Here is a 17,073-nt window from a genome sequence, read left to right as displayed (position 1 = left end):
AAATAAAAAAAAAATGAAAAAAAGGAGGAAAACACTGCGCTACTTAAGTGAAACTAGCAGCTAACACTCAAACAAACAAAGTTCAAAGCACATGTGAAAACCAAAAACGTAGCGCTAAAAAGTGAGTGTGCTCTGGAACCTGAGGACAAATTCTAAATAGGTATAAACGTCCTATATTTCTAATAGGAAAATTATAAACTTATTATAAAGCACATTTAAACATCATAAACATAATATGGTAACTGTGGTAATGTGAAAAAACAAAGCAACAAAACAACAGTGCATGGATAATATGATGACAATGGAATCACGTAGCATAAATCGTATCTGGATAAGCTTATTCCCAGTTCATCAGTATATCAATAAATCTCCTTATATACACATGGCCAGTCCTCTCATATGAACCAAGGCAGGTACGGACACCAACGGCAACACTCTGTTTGTCTGTAGCAATCTCTGCAATACTTTATTGGTATAAGGTAGGTACTCTTACCGGAAATGTTGGACCTACATGCCCTACGGCAGTGGGTCTAAAGGGCTTGTAATCCCGAAGGAGTAAACTCAGACTTCAAAATGGAGATGGGTCGCGATGTGGCCGAATACCAGCCACTGTTTTCTCCCATTCAGTGGTAGTGATATCACCGAGGCCAAGTGTATTTAAATTTCAGCAACAAAGCCAGTACAGAAGGCATATATCAGGGAAGAGAAAAAGAAAAAGGGGCTCCGGATGGTGTAGGTCAAAAAAAACAATTGGTTTTATTAAAAACTGACATATTTTACAAATAAAAAGTGATCACAAAAAAGGAATTGGATAAGAGAAAAGCAATGTGGGGTTCAAGTAATGCTTTCTGACGCGTTTCGACACAAGCGGTCATCAACAGGAGCTTACTCGAACCCCCCACATTGCTGCCCTATAAATACACTATTTTGAACCTAACCCACCCACAAATGGGCGGAGTAGGAAATCGAAATTGATTGGACATTAAGGTAGTCAGCAAAAAACATGCAACCAATCATTAGTAAGCTAATTTCAATAGGGTCAAATGCATGTCAGTATCTGTATACAAATATCATCAAATACAATTAATCGCTGAATCAAAATATGAACCAAAATCAAAATGAGATCAAACGTTACCTTGATAACTACACCTGGGCAGTACAGATACTCATAGCTAACATCTCCCAATTACTGTGTCCCCGACCAAAAGGGCACACTTCCGGGTTGCCTAAATTATATGTTGTAGTCACCCGCAACATTGAAAAAGGCATATAAAAATGTATAGGTGTATGACTGGTAAAGTATAATAGAACAACAAATTACAGTAATAGACTAAATAACAGGTGTACTGTCGTGCTCTTACTGTGATGAAAGGTTATACAATAAAAGGGATTCTATTGTGAATTGTGTTATCCTTCTGAAACTCTGTACTTCCCTGTGGGTCACATGACCGCCAAACTTAGGAGGCCATGTGACAAAACAGGGGAGGAGAGTACACACGTCAGTTGTAACCACAGGGAAGTACAGAGTTTCAGAAGGATAGCACAATTCACAATAGAATCCCTTTCATTGTATAACCTTTCATCACAGTAAGAGCACGACAGTACACCTGTTATTTAGTCTATTGCTGTAATTTGTTGTTCTATTATACTTTACCAGTCATACACCTATACATTTTCATATGCCTTTTTCAATATTGCGGGTGACTACAACATATAATTTAGGCAACCCCGAAGTGTGCCCTTTTGGTCGGGAGACACAGTAATTGGGAGATGTTAGCTATGAGTATCTGTACTGCCCAGGTGTAGTTATCAAGGTAACGTTTGATCTCATTTTCGATCTTGGTTCATGTTTTGATTCAGCGATTAATTGTATTTGATGATATTTGTATACAGATACTGACATGCATTTGACCCTATTGAAATTAGCTTACTAATGATTGGTTGCATGTTTTTTGCTGACTACCTTAATGTCCAATCAATTTCGATTTCCTACTCCACCCATTTGTGGGTGGGTTAGGTTCAGAATAGTGTATTTATAGGACAGTAATGTGGGGGGTTCGAGTAAGCCCCTGTTGATGACCGCTTGTGTCGAAACGCGTCGGGCAGCATTACTTGCACCCCACATTGCTTTTCTCTTATCTAATTCGTTTTTTGTGATCACTTTTTATTTGTAAAATATGTCAGTTTTTAATAAAAAACAATTGTTTTTTTTTTACCTACACCATCCGGAGCCCCTTTTTCTTTTTCTCTTCCCTGATATATGCCTTCTGTACTGGCTTTGTTGCTGAAATTTAAATACACTTGGTCTCGGTGATATCACTACCACTGAATGGGAGAAAACAGTGGCTGATATTCGGTGACCTTACTTACCTCGATCCAGGACCAAGGACACCTATAAGAGGACGCCACATCGCGACCCATCTCCATTTTGAAGTCTGAGTTTACTCCTTCGGGATTACAAGCCCTTTAGACCCACTGCCGTAGGGCATGTAGGTCCAACATTTCCGGTAAGAGTACCTACCTTATACCAATAAAGTATTGCAGAGATTGCTACAGACAAACAGAGTGTTGCCGTTGGTGTCCGTACCTGCCTTGGTTCATATGAGAGGACTGGCCATGTGTATATAAGGATATTTATTAATATACTGATGAACTGGGAATAAGCTTATCCAGATACGATTTATGCTACGTGATTCCATTGTCATCATATTATCCATGCACTGTTGTTTTGTTGCTTTGTTTTTTCACATTACCACAGTTACCCTATTATGTTTATGATGTTTAAATGTGCTTTATAATAAGTTTATAAGGTTCCAGAGCACACTCACTTTTTAGCGCTACATTTTTGGTTTTCACAACTATCCTAAATAGACTGTCACCCAACCAATCATTTCAGAAAAATCTCCCTTTACAATCAAATGTACATTTAATATATTTATGCTGCTATTTACCTGTAAAAGGCCCAATTGTGTAGACATCAAAAAGGCCTGAACTTCAGGGGTGGCCTATCCATTAAGGGCGAGCGGTTGCCACCCCCTCTCTCAGCCACCTCCTCTATGAATATTGGATAGATTCATGCATTGCATGAATCTATCCATGGCCGCCGCCACCCCCTATTCAGGCGTCCCTACTCTAGCTACACACTAATGTAAAGATTACTGACACCGTCTCACTACACTACATTGAAACTTTATGAGCTGTCCCAACTCTTCACTAATGTATGTATGACTCTTTCACACTGAAAATGGCTGCCATTGAAAAAATACTTTTATACTGTGGGGCGGGAATGAGCCATGATTGGATAAAGTCATAATGACAGTGTCCAATCATGACTCTGACAGTGCTCGGTGCCCTGATTGGCTGAAGCTTTCACTGCTTCAGCCAATCGGGGCTTGCAATGCACTGTTCAGTGCCGCAATGCATTGTGGTCTGTTCAGGGGGGCGAACAAACAGTCGAACAACCCGTTTGTTCGGATGTTTGCCGGACGACCGAACAATGAAAGTTTGGCCCGAACTTATGTTTGGACCAAACTATTCGCCCATCCCTATATTGCAAGTGAATACAGAATTAGACATGTGTGATTCTTTGCGTTCCGAATTTAAATTTGGATGAATTTTTTGTTATTTCGGAAATTTGAATGTATCCAAATTTCTGAATTACAATAGTAACAAAGTTAAACTAATCCGAAAAACAAAACAAAATTTTGGACGAAATTTGAATTCGCATATATATCTAATCAAATTCGAATAGTTTTCCGATCGAATTTGAAACGTTTTCAAATCACATTTCTAAAGAGAATAAAATACAACAGAAATGAAAAACAATAGAAAATAATATGATATAATAAAAAAATAAAAGAAAGGAAAATAAAAGAATAGAAAATAATAGAGTAAAACTGCACAGAATAGAAAATAAAAGAATCGAAAAAATGGAATAGAAAAATATTTTAATGAAAATAAAGATGTAGAATAGAAAATAAAAGAATAGAGTAAAACAGAATAAAATAGAATAGAAAATAAAGGAATACACTAGAATAAGAAATATAACAAAATAGAATATAACCATCTTCTGAAATTCTAATTAATTAAATAGAATAAATTTGAATACAATAATAAAGAATAGAATAGAAAATAAAAGAATAGGCTAGAATTCAAAGAACAATAGAATAGCATAGAATAGAAAAAATATAACCATTTCCCAAAATTGAAAAAGAATAAATTCAAATTCGAATAGAATTGAAAATAATAGATTATAATAGAATAGAAAATAATAGATTTAAATAGAATAGAAAAGAATAGATTTGAATATAATAGAATAGAAAATAAAAGAATATAATTGACTAAGAATAGAAAATGCTAGAATAGAAAAAACAATAGAATAGAATGGAATAGAAATAATATAACCATCTTCTGAAATTAGAATTTCAAATAGAATAAACTTGAATAGAAAAATAGAATAGAACAGAATAGAATAGAAAATAAAATAATAAAAAGGAATAGAATGGAATGGAATAGAATAGACAATAGAAAAGAATAGAATAGAAAGAATATAAAAATATAGCAATTTTCCGAAAATTTTAATTTTGAATAGAATACATTTGAATTAGAAAAGAATAGAAAATAATATAATATAATAGAAAAGAAAATAATAGAATTGTAAATAAAATAATAGCATAGAAAAAACAATAGAATAGAATAGAAAGAATATTACCATCTTCCAAAATTCATATTTCGAATAGAATAAATTTGATTTCAAACTGACTTCCATTCGAATGCAATTTGAATGTAATTCACTTTGAATGCAATTCCACTGGAATTCAGTTCAAATTAAAATGCAATTTAAATGGAATTGGACGTCTCCAAATTTGAATCGATTTGAATTTGAATTAATTAAACTAATTCTGAAAATGAATTAAGCAAATTTAACTAAACAAATTTATGTAAGTAACAAATCAAAAATTCCCTCTTGCTTGTCACCATGACAGGTGTATCTAAAGAATAATTTCCTCTTAACTCTTGTTGCAGTGACAACTGTATAAATTTCGGTTTCCAGTAAATTTTTTTGTCCCAGAAACAATAGGACAAGTGGCAAGCTGGAACCTCACCAACTGCATGGACAAAGTTCCAACCCCTCTTTATGCTATTTATAAAACGTTATTGCTTGAGGATTTTACAGGTAGTAGATATTTCCTAAAACAAAGTTTGTAAAGCTGCTGACCCTCCCCCACTGTTAGCATTGGCAATTATCGGCTGTCAAAATGTCAGCCGGGAATTGCAATGTACTGCATAGCAGGAGCAGCTGTCAAAATGTTGCTGCTCCTGTGTAAAATAAAACTTGCAGATAAATGTTTTTCCAATGTCTATCTGGGTTCCTCCTACAATTTAAAGATGTACTGGGAAGCGAATTGGCTGGTTTAGCTTAGGTTCGCACTGATGCAATGCGTGAACCAGCGCGATTACAGTGCTGCTTCCCGCATCGCATCTTTCCCGCAGGCAGTTTACACTGCCTTCTGTGAACTGCTGCAGGTGTCATTACATTGTGAATGACACCCCCAGATTGGTTCACAGATCGCAGTGCAAACAGGAATCGATGAGAACATCCATGCAATCCGAATCTAGTGCGCTTTTTCCTGTGCGAATCTAATGTAAACAACTGTATGGCTGAACTCGCATCTCACAGACATCGCATGTGATTGGCACTGCAGGTGCGCATGCAAATGACATGCAATTGCTGTGATCTCACTAGGGTGAACCTGGGCTGAAGGATTTAAATTGTACAAGAATCCCACCGTTCTTTGCTTCCTTATACAATATCATTTTACAGTGAAATACCTCAAGAAATGTTTATTGGCTTTTTTTTTTCTCTCAAATAAAATGTTTAAGTTATTACTATATTCATCACTATAATGCTCCTTTTTGTGGTTGTTTTTATAACAGTGGTTAAGACCTTCCCTCGGCTTACCTTTGGATTTCCAGGAGGAGCATAAGCAGCGTATGGTTTAACTACAGCGGGGTGTTTTTGGTCTGGTTTTACTTCCTCTTCAGTTTCAAGCGATGTAAACTTGATCTCATTACTTGGTGTAACTGATGAGAAAAGAAGTGACATAGAATATATGTGTAAAAAGGAGAGGACCAATTTCTTAGATAAAGATGCACATGGTCATTGGGACCTTACTGTTCCATACTAGTGATTTTAGCAGGATCATGTGACAAATAGACCCTACAGGAATAGGATATCCTGGGGACCGCTCTAGTCTGACCGTTGGAGACCTCTTACTTTGCATTCTTCCATTCCCCACACTAGTAATGTTCAAATATGTCTTAAGGTGGGATTCTTTTTGTTAATGCCATACTTTACTACATGTATGTGTGCACCCAATCAAACACATACAGTGCCTTGAAAAAGTATTCACACCCCTTGAAATTTTCCACATTCTGTCATGTTACAACCAAAAACGTAAATATATTTTATTAGGATTTTATGTGATAGACCAACACAAAGTGGCACATAATGGTTAAGTGGAAGGAAAATGATAAATGGTTTTATAAATAAATATCTGAAAAAAATCTAGTGGAACTAATTGCTTCCAGAAGTCACCTAACTAGCAAATAGGGTTCACCTGTGTGTAATTGTATCTCAGTATAAATGCAGCTGTTACATGCTTATCCCCTTCCATGTGCTCCTTGCTGTGAAGGTCAGTTATAGGGCAGGGGCCATTTCTTTGTTACTGGTGTAAATTTGGTCAGGGGACACACTGGGCACCTTTGCTGCTGTTGTGCTATGTGCCTTTAATTAAGAAGGACTGGGCTACCTACAGGCCCACCTGTCCCCTATCTATCCATACATAGAATGTATGTGCTTCCACTGTGGAGACGCTCAGTAGTGTTAGGACTACAAGTGATACAGGGTGCCGTGAAGAGGACTTGCAGCTTACGCATGCATTTGCAAATGTGTTCGCCTTGTTCTGTGACTTGGGACTGCAAAGTACTCCATGATTTTCAATGATTACCATTGATATCTGTGCAACGTCAAGTCGCAGAGACTGCAAATAAGTCCCTGTACTACATTGGTCTGACTTTGAGGCGACTTGAGGTCCCTAGACCTCAACAGTACACAGGCATTGCTTCAAGTTGCGTGAAAATCGCATTAAAGTTGCGGTAACAAATCGCTGAACAACCAGGTGACTTTCAGGTCCAACATTTCCAATCCTACCTTGCAATGCGAGGCATGTCTGGATGGGGACGGCCTAGCTTTTCCTGTTGGTGGGTGGGTGATTGGTTGTTGGGACCGCCATGTGTCCTACTGGCAAGTCAATGGCTTGTGAGCATGGGGAGTGGGCGGTCTGGCCCTCTGTTTGTGTGTGCTGCACCTTCTGCGTGCCACCTGCTGGGAGGATGAAAGCTGAGGCGGTGGCAGGGGAAGGAGGTTATCAGCCAGGAGAGGACACCCAGGCTGCAGGATGGTGGAGCGGTGGTCCAGATAGGACTGTAATTTGGTCCGGGTCCGGAACGTGGTCCGCCATTTAGAGGGGCCTGCTTTACACTAACTGTTATGTCTACAAGACCAGAAGTGAAGAGAAATCTCTCAAATGGGACATAGATAGCAACAAGAAAAAATGTCAGCTTTATACATACTTTCTTTCAATTCAATTGTTGTCTTATGCACTTGTGAGCAGGGATTGAAGCTTTGGATCGGAGACACTGTAAACAGCACTCGCTAATGCCTGAATGAGAAGGCAGAGACCGAGGTCATGAGAAATCTGCATTAGGATGGTACTGCAAACTTGGAAGCAAGAATAACTCTCACTACAATTAACTCTTTGTGCAAATTTCACTTCAGAGCGACTTCACACTGTACTAGTCTCCTTCCACATGGAGCAGCACTTTTGAGGGAATACCACAGATCCTGTATCCCACTCCGCAAATTCCGTTTCCGTTCACCTCGCTCCCAGTGAAACACTTGAGACTTTTCACTTTATTAAGCACAAACTCTCTACTTGTGTCTGAGCTTTTGTACCTCCAAGGATTCTCACTCTAATTCTTCTCAGTGGCATACAGGCTAGATCCATGGGGCTTCTGTGCCTCGATATTGGTCCTTTGTATGGGGCCCCAATTACTAGGGAGGGGGTCTGGCTCAGAAGTCCCCTCACTACGAGAGCACACCATCATCCCTGCCAAGCCACGCTATTCTCCTTCACAACCCTGTGCCCGCTTGGATGGTGGGGCTACCACCTCCACTCACGGCGCAGGCGCAGTTCAGCTTCGGAGATTTTCCGAAGCTTCGTCTGCTCCGTACTGCGCATGCGCAGTACGGGGTGGACGCTATATGATGGCCAGACACTATATGGCAGAACACCAGAAACATTCTGTGTCTATGTCGGGGCTGCGTCATTTCCTCTTGTAGACATCAGCCCCAACATCCCGCAATGCTTCCTCTGAATTTTCATCCCCAAGAGGATCATGGTAACCTTGTGACTCGTACGTCACAGGAAAGACAGACAGCGCAAGTTGTTATGCCTTGTTTCCGTAGTAACCGGAAATGAAGAAGAGGTTTGGCGATGTTATTAGTGTGCATGCGTGGGATTACTGAGACTATTATGTACTGTGGGCGGAAATACAGATGAAATCAGATGCAGAAGACCACAATGGAGATGGCGCTAGCTAATATGCAAGATAAAGGTGGAAAAAAATCTATAAATGCAGTAAGATAAACATTTTATCAATATACACAGTGATCAATAGTTTCTTAATTAACATGTCTTTCATAATATTGTGAAAATCTTATTGATGTGGGAGGGTTTACTACCGCTTTAACCTCTTCCTAACTCCCTGAGCAGCCTTCTAGCACACAGATATGATGCATAACTTTAACCTATACCAAACGATATTACAACAAATAGCAAGGTATCATATACCCCAATATGCATCTCCTTACTCACTAAAATACAAAAAAATCAAAGACTCCTTATCACATACATTTTAGCTTGCTTAAAGAATATGTAGACTCAACATTTCATATTCCTGATATATGCCTGCTGTACTATGTACTAATATGAAAACATATCCTGTTCTCTTTGTATTGCTTCCTTTGTGTGAATTCCCTGGTGTTCCTGCCAGTCCCTCTACTTTCCTATTTAAAACTGACCACACTAAGCAGGAGAACACACTGTGGTCCGTTCCCTAGTTATGCTGAGAATTCAGCCTGCTCTTTTCGAATTTTTAGACTTGTCCTGACACCACCACCACCACCACCTTCACAGAGTTTCACTGTACACATCAGTGCACTGCTCTTTCTCCTCCCCTAGCTCCTATGTAGCTGAGAACAGAGGGAATGATCTCATAAAAAAGGGAAGATGCATTTATAAGGTTTTTTTATATCTATATACAAATGTTTTCATTTCTATTTTTAACTGAAGGTGAAGGTTTACAATTACTTTATTTACAAAAGAAAACTCATGGAAAATCTTCTATGCTACCCTAAGATACATCAAGAAATAAAAATACCATGAGCATGACAAAAAAAAATCTCTTTCTTTGATATTTGTTATGGCCTGATAAATAGGTTACTTACAAGCAATGAGAAATAACAAATAATACAAATGATTTCATCAATAGGGATGAGCTTCGTGTTCGAGTCGAACGTACGTTCGACTCGAACATTGGCTGTTCGGCCGTTCGGCGAATTCCGAACGTTTTGGCCGTTCGCGTCAAAATTCGAGTGACGCGTGCGCGGACCACAATGCACTGCGTTGGCGCAGTGCATTGCTGCCCGATGATTGGCCAAGCATGCACTGTGACCCCGCATGCTTGGCCAATCGCAGCGCCGGCAGCGAGGAGAGCCATGATTGGCCACAGGCATCCTGCCTGTGGCCAATCATAGCTCAGGCTGTGTAGTGCACGCCCCACACTATATAAAGCCGCCTTTAAGGCGTGTGTTACTTTGCATCTGAAGCAGTGGGTGTTCTGTGTACCTTCAACACAGTACACACCAATCGTTTTTGGCTGATTTCCTATCTTGCTGCTGTGTAGTGGTTGTTGTCTGTGCCCTGACTGCAGTATACACCACTATATTCACCTCACCTATATAGCTAGTGATCTAGCTTTAACCACTTAACAACTGCCCATTGCCGATTAACGGCTTCAGGGCGGTTGTTTAACTCAGAGAGGCCGTTAATTAAGAATTCTGCTTTCGCGTGCCCCGAGGTGTGCGCACTCGAGAGCATCCGTGACCGCCGGGTCCATAGGACCCGGCGCATCACGGTAAACGGCCGCTCATAGCGGCCGTTTACCACGTGATTGCTCCGTCAAATGACGGAGTGATCACTTGGAAACAAACCGGCGTCATGTTATGACGCCTGTTCCTCCCTCCCCTTTCTGTACCGATCGGTACAGCGGAGGGGAAAGAGATCGGTGTCAGCAGCGATGTGGGCTGCATCTGCAGTGCCCACATCGCTGCTCACCGAATTTAACCCCTCAATTCCCTGCCAATACTCTGCAATACCAGTGCATACTCTGCAGTACCCTGCCATTACTCTGCAGTACCCCGCCATTACTCTGCAGTACCCCGCCATTACTCTGCAGTGCAGTACCCCGCCATTACTCTGCAGTGCAGTACCCTGCCATTACTCTGCAGTGCAGTACCCTGCCATTACTCTGCAGTACCCCGCCATTACTCTGCAGTACCCCGCCATTACTCTGCAGTGCAGTACCCCGCCATTACTCTGCAGTGCAGTACCCTGCCATTACTCTGCAGTGCAGTACCCTGCCATTACTCTGCAGTGCAGTACCCTGCCATTACTCTGCAGTACCCCGCCATTACTCTGCAGTACCCCGCCATTACTCTGCAGTGCAGTACCCTGCCATTACTCTGCAGTACCCCCATTACTCTGCAGTAACCCCCATTACTCTTCAGTACCCCCCAATACTCTGCAGTACCCGCCATTACTCTGCAGTACCCCCAATACTCTGCAGTACCCTGCTATTACTCTGTAGTACCCCGCCAATACCCCGCCAATACTCTGTAATACCCTGCCATAAATTGCCATACCCAGCCATACTCAGAGATACCCAGCCATACTCGGTGATACCCTGAAATACCCAGCCATAGACGCCCCCCACCCCTCATCGCCCTCCGGTGCTTCTACCAACTCGCCAGTACGATCAAAGCCAGAATCTTTTTTTTATTTTTTATTTCAGGCTTCCCAGCCTAGAGGTGAGATGTGGGGTCATATTGACCCCCCAGATTTCACTGTAAAGAGGACCTGTCACCCCATATTCCTATTACAAGGGATGTTTACATTTCTTGTAATAGGAATAAAAGTGATCAAAAATATATTTTTGGGAAAAAAAATGTCAAACTAAAATAAATAAAGTAAAATGAACAATAAAAAAATAAAATAAAAATTAAAGCGCCCATGTCCCCATGTGCTCGCATGTGCCACACATGTGAGGTATCGCCGAGAATGTTAGAGCGAGAGCAATAATTCTAGTCCTAGACCTCCTCTGCAACTCAAAACATGTAACCAGTAAAAAAATATTTAAAGCGTCGCCTATGGGGATTTTTTAAGTAGCGACGTTTGGCGCCATTCCACGGGCATGTGCAATTTTGAAGAGTGACATGTTTGATATCTATTTACTCAGCATAACTTCATCTTTCACTTTATGCAAACATTGGGCTAACAAGTGGTTAATAATAGAGCTTGCAGTCAGTAGTGTTAGGAGATAGTGCGTGCTGTCTGCGTGCTCTGTACCCAGTACATACCGCTATAATATAGGGCAGGCCCCTACTTTCAAACATCCAACTTACAAACATCTCCTACTTGCAAACGCAAGGAGACAGCAGCAAGTGAGATGAAAAAAGATGGACGACAAAACAAATTATACAGGGGTGACAACCCTTCCCTATGTTTTCCAAAAAGCTTAAAGATAGTTTTTTTGACTGGAGCTACACTTTAAAAATGTACCGGTTGAAAATGACAAACAGATTCAACTTAACACAACAAACCTACACAGTCCCTGTCTTGTTTGCACCGCCTGTATACTGCTGTTCTGAGTATATAGGGCCTGGGGGCCACACGCATTTCCTTTTTTTAATATGGGTACGGGGTTCCCCTTAATATGCGTACAAGACCCAAATAGGCTGGTAATGGGCAGGGAGGGCTACCCATGCCATGTTTCTCAATGATTTTCAACCATATTGCAGGAACCAGATATAACATTAAAACCGCAAGCAGTTTTAAATGGTGTTATTTCCGTTTAATGTAATTTTGTGCAGGGACTGTTCTAAACACGGGAAACACGTGGCACTTCACAGGCATACTACAGACACCCCGCAGGCACCATATTTAAAGGAATATTTCACTTTTTTTTTTTCACTTTAATCGTCATTAAAATCAGTGCTCCCGCCAAAACGGTAGTTTTTAAAACTTTTTTTTGCAGTGACCCATGTCCCCTGAGGCAGGAGGCAGGTCGCCAAACCCTTTTTAGGACACTATCTTGCATATTAGCCGTTAAAATGAGCACTTTCCAATTCGAACGTTCGAGTCCCATAGACTTCAATGGGGTTCTAACGTTCGTACCGAACGCGGGGTCGTTCGCAAGTTCTGGTGCGAACCGAACCGGGGGGTGTTCGGCTCATCCCTATTCATCAATATAAATGTACAGTACAATGAATATGACCATCAAAGAAGAAAAAGGATCTAGTGGTATGCTGCTATGTCTGCTCTCGCTTAGTTGATATCACATTTTATGCAACAAATCATTGATATAGAAAACAGAATTTTACAATTAAATAGTACTTATTTTTTAGTGTTGACTGTTTTAAATATTGGCTATAATTACTTTCATTGAGTAAGTCAGGGTTACTGAGATTATTAACATAATGATGTCAGAGATCAGACTTACTTATCTGCACACTGTTTGGCTTTTCTGCATCAGGAAAGGATAAGTAGACATCATATCTTTCCTCCTTAGCATCATCAAGACCAGAAGCACTGTTTGTCCAACGATTGAGTATGTACTTCACTAATTCTTCATCCCCTTCTGTTGTGGCCATGTGAGGATATTCACTGAGTTTCCTGTTGGAGAGATCGGGGGTTAATATTATTTATAGGCACAGAGCAAGAAAAAGAATGAGAAACACCAAAGCAAGAAAAACCTTCAAAAATGTACTGTATTAAGCCAACATAATCTACCATCCCAGCAAATAAGGGCTTTTAAATTAAGTACTACAGTCAAACTTCTTTAAAAGAACCGTGGTTTATATACTATATAGGTTTGGTTAAAGGAACATATTAGTAATATCTGAAAAGGCTTTAGACACCACTCAGTTTCTAAACACCGTGCCACCTGTCACAATAAAAGATCCTACCAATACCATATTTTTGGGTATTGATAGGTATAGAGCACACTGGAGGGGTAGTTCCCTAGTTAGAGAGATCTCAAAAATGGAGATGTCTTGAATACAGAGGATTAGATCCTACGTTCCTTATGGTCTTATTGTGGACATAGATATTAATGCTTTTATTGATAATTCTTCAGTTTATGTCTGGTTGATAAAATGTTTTTTAACTCGATCTGTCTGAGTTTGGTCATCAGTCGATATTGATAAGTTAATATTAACCTATTGCTATTTGGCATTAAGTACCTCATCTAGCTTGTGTTTTTTTATAGTTTTACTTTTCCAATTTTATATCTAGCTCTGAGTCTTTTCCAGTGAGGGTCGCCTTGTATCTTTGTATCTTATAGTTTGGAGAAATTAAAGTTTTTTTATATAATAATAAGTCCTTATCCCCAATAAATTTTCTATTTTTTACACAATATCTTTCATGAGGACTATTAATGCAGTATTCTGTGTTAGGCTGTATTGCCCTTCTGGCAAATCTTTATTTCTATCTTTATTTCGATTTTGTCAGTGTTTTTATATACCCCCATTGATTCAGCAGGTTTTCTTTCTTTATTTTATTTATTTATTTATTTTGTTTTCATAAATATATTACACCTAAAGAAAAGAAGAGGAAGTAAAAAAGATAAAGAAAAAACACTATATTATAAATATATATAATATATATAAATATATTTAATATATAAATATATTAAATAACCATTGAGAGTGGGGGGGTATGAGCTCTCCCCTACTCAACTCATAATAATATAACCAGGCTGTCCTATTTACTTTATGTTCCACATAGATCCATATTCTTCCTTCCCCCTTCCCCCTCCCTCCTCCCTCCGCCCTGCCCCCCCATCCCTCCCATCCACTTCCCAATTCCAGGGGATGGGAGGGAGGGGAAACCCTCCCCCTCTAGAGTCCCTGAACCTCAGTATATTTCTTATCTAGTTTAAATTTCTTCCATGCCTCCCACTTCCTCTGAGGCTCCCTACCTGATTCAGCAGGTTTTAACCATTGTAATGTTGATTGTTCCCCGTAGGGGCTGCCCACGCTCTCTAGGTTGTGTGTGGCCCCATACTAGAGAATTAGACATTTCCTGTTTCCATATTAGATGCTAGCAGTGGATGACTTATTTACTGTGTTCTTTACAATATCTACAGTCACTTTATTTTTATTGAGTCGATATGTGAGTACTACTGATGGTAGTGGGTCATACACTGTGATCACTAGTTCTCTTACAGAGAGGACTGAAGCAGTCTTCTGACAGTCTTAGTAACATCAATTCCTTCATTTTTTTAGATCAGTATATTTTATATACTAACCTTCCTCCTAGGTGTTGCGTTAATCAAACTTTGTAGGTTTTTGTTTTGAAGGTCCATTCGATATTGTGTTAGAAGAGCACATGTATAGTTTACTGTTTTAGTTGATTTAAGGGCAATTGCCCTCTCTCAAAATGGCAGATCTACGAGAACGACTGCCCAACGCTCAGATTGAAGTGTGGTTGTTGTTGTTTGTATTGTATATATAGCGGTGGGTCTGTACGCCACTCGTGCCCCAGGACGACGTCATTTTGTGATGAGAACGTATCGAGAGGAGCAACGTGCTGATGTCACCGTGTTTGAGCAGGTCCCGGAAGGACAGGCTGTTACGCAGAGCCAGCCGGCTTTTATCCATGCATGTTTTATGCTACATATTGTACGTGCAACCTTTATTTTTCTAATAAAAAGCCTAAAAGATTTTATGCTATGGAAGCTTTATCTCTTTTTGGGGATTTATGTGACTGAGTATCTCCATGAGTGGCGAGCACCATTCCCTTCAGCCCAATCTCCTTGAACGGACAAAGGCCTTGACTGGGTTTAAAACCATAAGCAACAGAGACCTCTCTGTAATGGCAGGAGGTCATTACTAGCTGGTAAGCAGCCAATCTGAGAGGTGGAGGCTCCATCACTTGTGATCACACACCATTCTGGTGATGGACAATGCACTTTGGGATTGATAGGACTTCGGTGTATCACTCTTTGGACTTTTTTTCTTTTTTAGTTTGTTTCTGTTATTCTTTTTTTTTTATATAGCGCAACTCTATTTGAACTATATATATATATATATATATATATATATATATATATATATATATATATATATATATATATATCATGTGCTAAGTATACCCCAAAGGCCCAAACACATCAGTACATGTAAAAAAGTGTAGAAAAATCATACATGATAATGTGCAGTGATGACAGCAGCACTCACTGATATTACACACAAATATCCAGAAAACACATAAAAGATAAGTATTGCGCTCTCACATAAAAAGGTTAAATCAATAAACTAACAAAAAAATAAAGTCCATATGTTAACTGAAAAAATGTCCACTGTGAAGGAAAATTCTTGATAAATCCAGCCACCATTTGAGGAAAAGAGGCAGCTTACCAGATGTTTAGACCTCACATTATAAGAACAATAAATCCACATTTAAATGACACAAGACCCCTTAGGGATGGGTGGCTTCAATCTCCTTAGCCGTTCAACCCAAAGTGCCTCAGATCACTCTCATAGAGATAGTATGCCACAGGATGATCCCATAATTATTCACTAGTAGTGATGGACGAACTTCCGACGGGACGTTTCGCGAACGCGAAATGCGAACGGACCCAAACGTTCGCGAAACCGACCGTTCGCCGCGGGCCCCATTGACTTCAATGGGAGGCGAACTTTGCAAACCTTCATGTCGAATTTGCGGCCACGTGGTAATTATTAGGGGGTAAAACGTAGTCCCACCATCTGGACAATGACATAATACATGTATGAGGTGAATTTGGGATCGATAACTACAAGCATTTTTATTTTATTTGGGAAATTGTTCTAACAATTCAGGACTATGGAGCTAATGAAGGCAATGGAGGAGAGGGAAGGTCAGGGACCAGGGTAGGCAAAGAAGAGGGTGCAGGAGATGATCACCAGCAGCGTGACATACCGGAATGACACATGCACCGTGATAGAGGCATCTGACAGCAGCACCGTAATACAGAGCACTGACAGCAGCACCGTGACATACAGCGCTGACAGCAGCACCGTGACATACAGCGCTGACAGCAGCACCGTGACATACAGCGCTGACAGCAGCACCGTGACATACAGCGCTGACAGCAGCACCGTGACATACAGCGCTGACAGCAGCACCGTGACATACAGCGCTGACAGCAGCACCGTGACATACAGCGCTGACAGCAGCACCGTGACATACAGCGCTGACAGCAGCACCGTGACATACAGCGCTGACAGCAGCACCGTGACATACAGCGCTGACAGCAGCACCGTGACATACAGCGCTGACAGCAGCACCGTGACATACAGCACTGACAGCAGCACCGTAAGCAGCCCCAGGAGGAAGTCAGCACAGCACAGGGATGGTGTGATCCCCTCATAATAAGAACCCCCAGGAGGAAGTCAGCACAGCACAGGGATAGTGTGATCCCTTCATAATAAGAACCCCCAGGAGGAAGTCAGCACAGCACAGGGATATCATAAGCAGCCCCAGTAGAAATATGACACCGCTCAACCTCTTCAAAGAGGAGGGTAGGGGCATATAGTACGGTGTGCTTTTTTGGGTCAAGGAAGTGAGCCAAATGAATTAAGAAGGTCTGTGTGCTTGATTAAAAAAATAGTTTATAGACATATAC

The 17,073-nt window shown here is 40.5% G+C and overlaps 1 protein-coding gene across 1 annotated transcript in view; it reads right to left on the bottom strand.

The window, feature by feature from the left end:
• NAALADL1 (N-acetylated alpha-linked acidic dipeptidase like 1) overlaps positions 1–17,073 on the bottom strand; it is a 97,764-nt gene that overhangs the window by 64,733 nt on the left and 15,958 nt on the right. Inside the window, exons 2-3 of the mRNA XM_077459409.1 lie at positions 12,904–13,076; positions 5,963–6,084 (exon numbers count right to left, since the gene is read on the bottom strand). Coding sequence (XP_077315535.1) covers positions 5,963–6,084; positions 12,904–13,076 — 295 coding nt within the window. The remainder of the gene's footprint in view (positions 1–5,962; positions 6,085–12,903; positions 13,077–17,073) is intronic.

The sequence above is a fragment of the Lithobates pipiens genome, unplaced genomic scaffold (genome assembly GCF_037356315.1).
Source record: "Lithobates pipiens isolate NorthernLeopardFrog02 unplaced genomic scaffold, aLitPip1_a1.2 Scaffold_10, whole genome shotgun sequence".
In the NCBI taxonomy this organism is placed as follows: Eukaryota; Metazoa; Chordata; class Amphibia; order Anura; family Ranidae; genus Lithobates; species Lithobates pipiens.
This window is presented reverse-complemented; position numbering and strand designations above follow the sequence as displayed.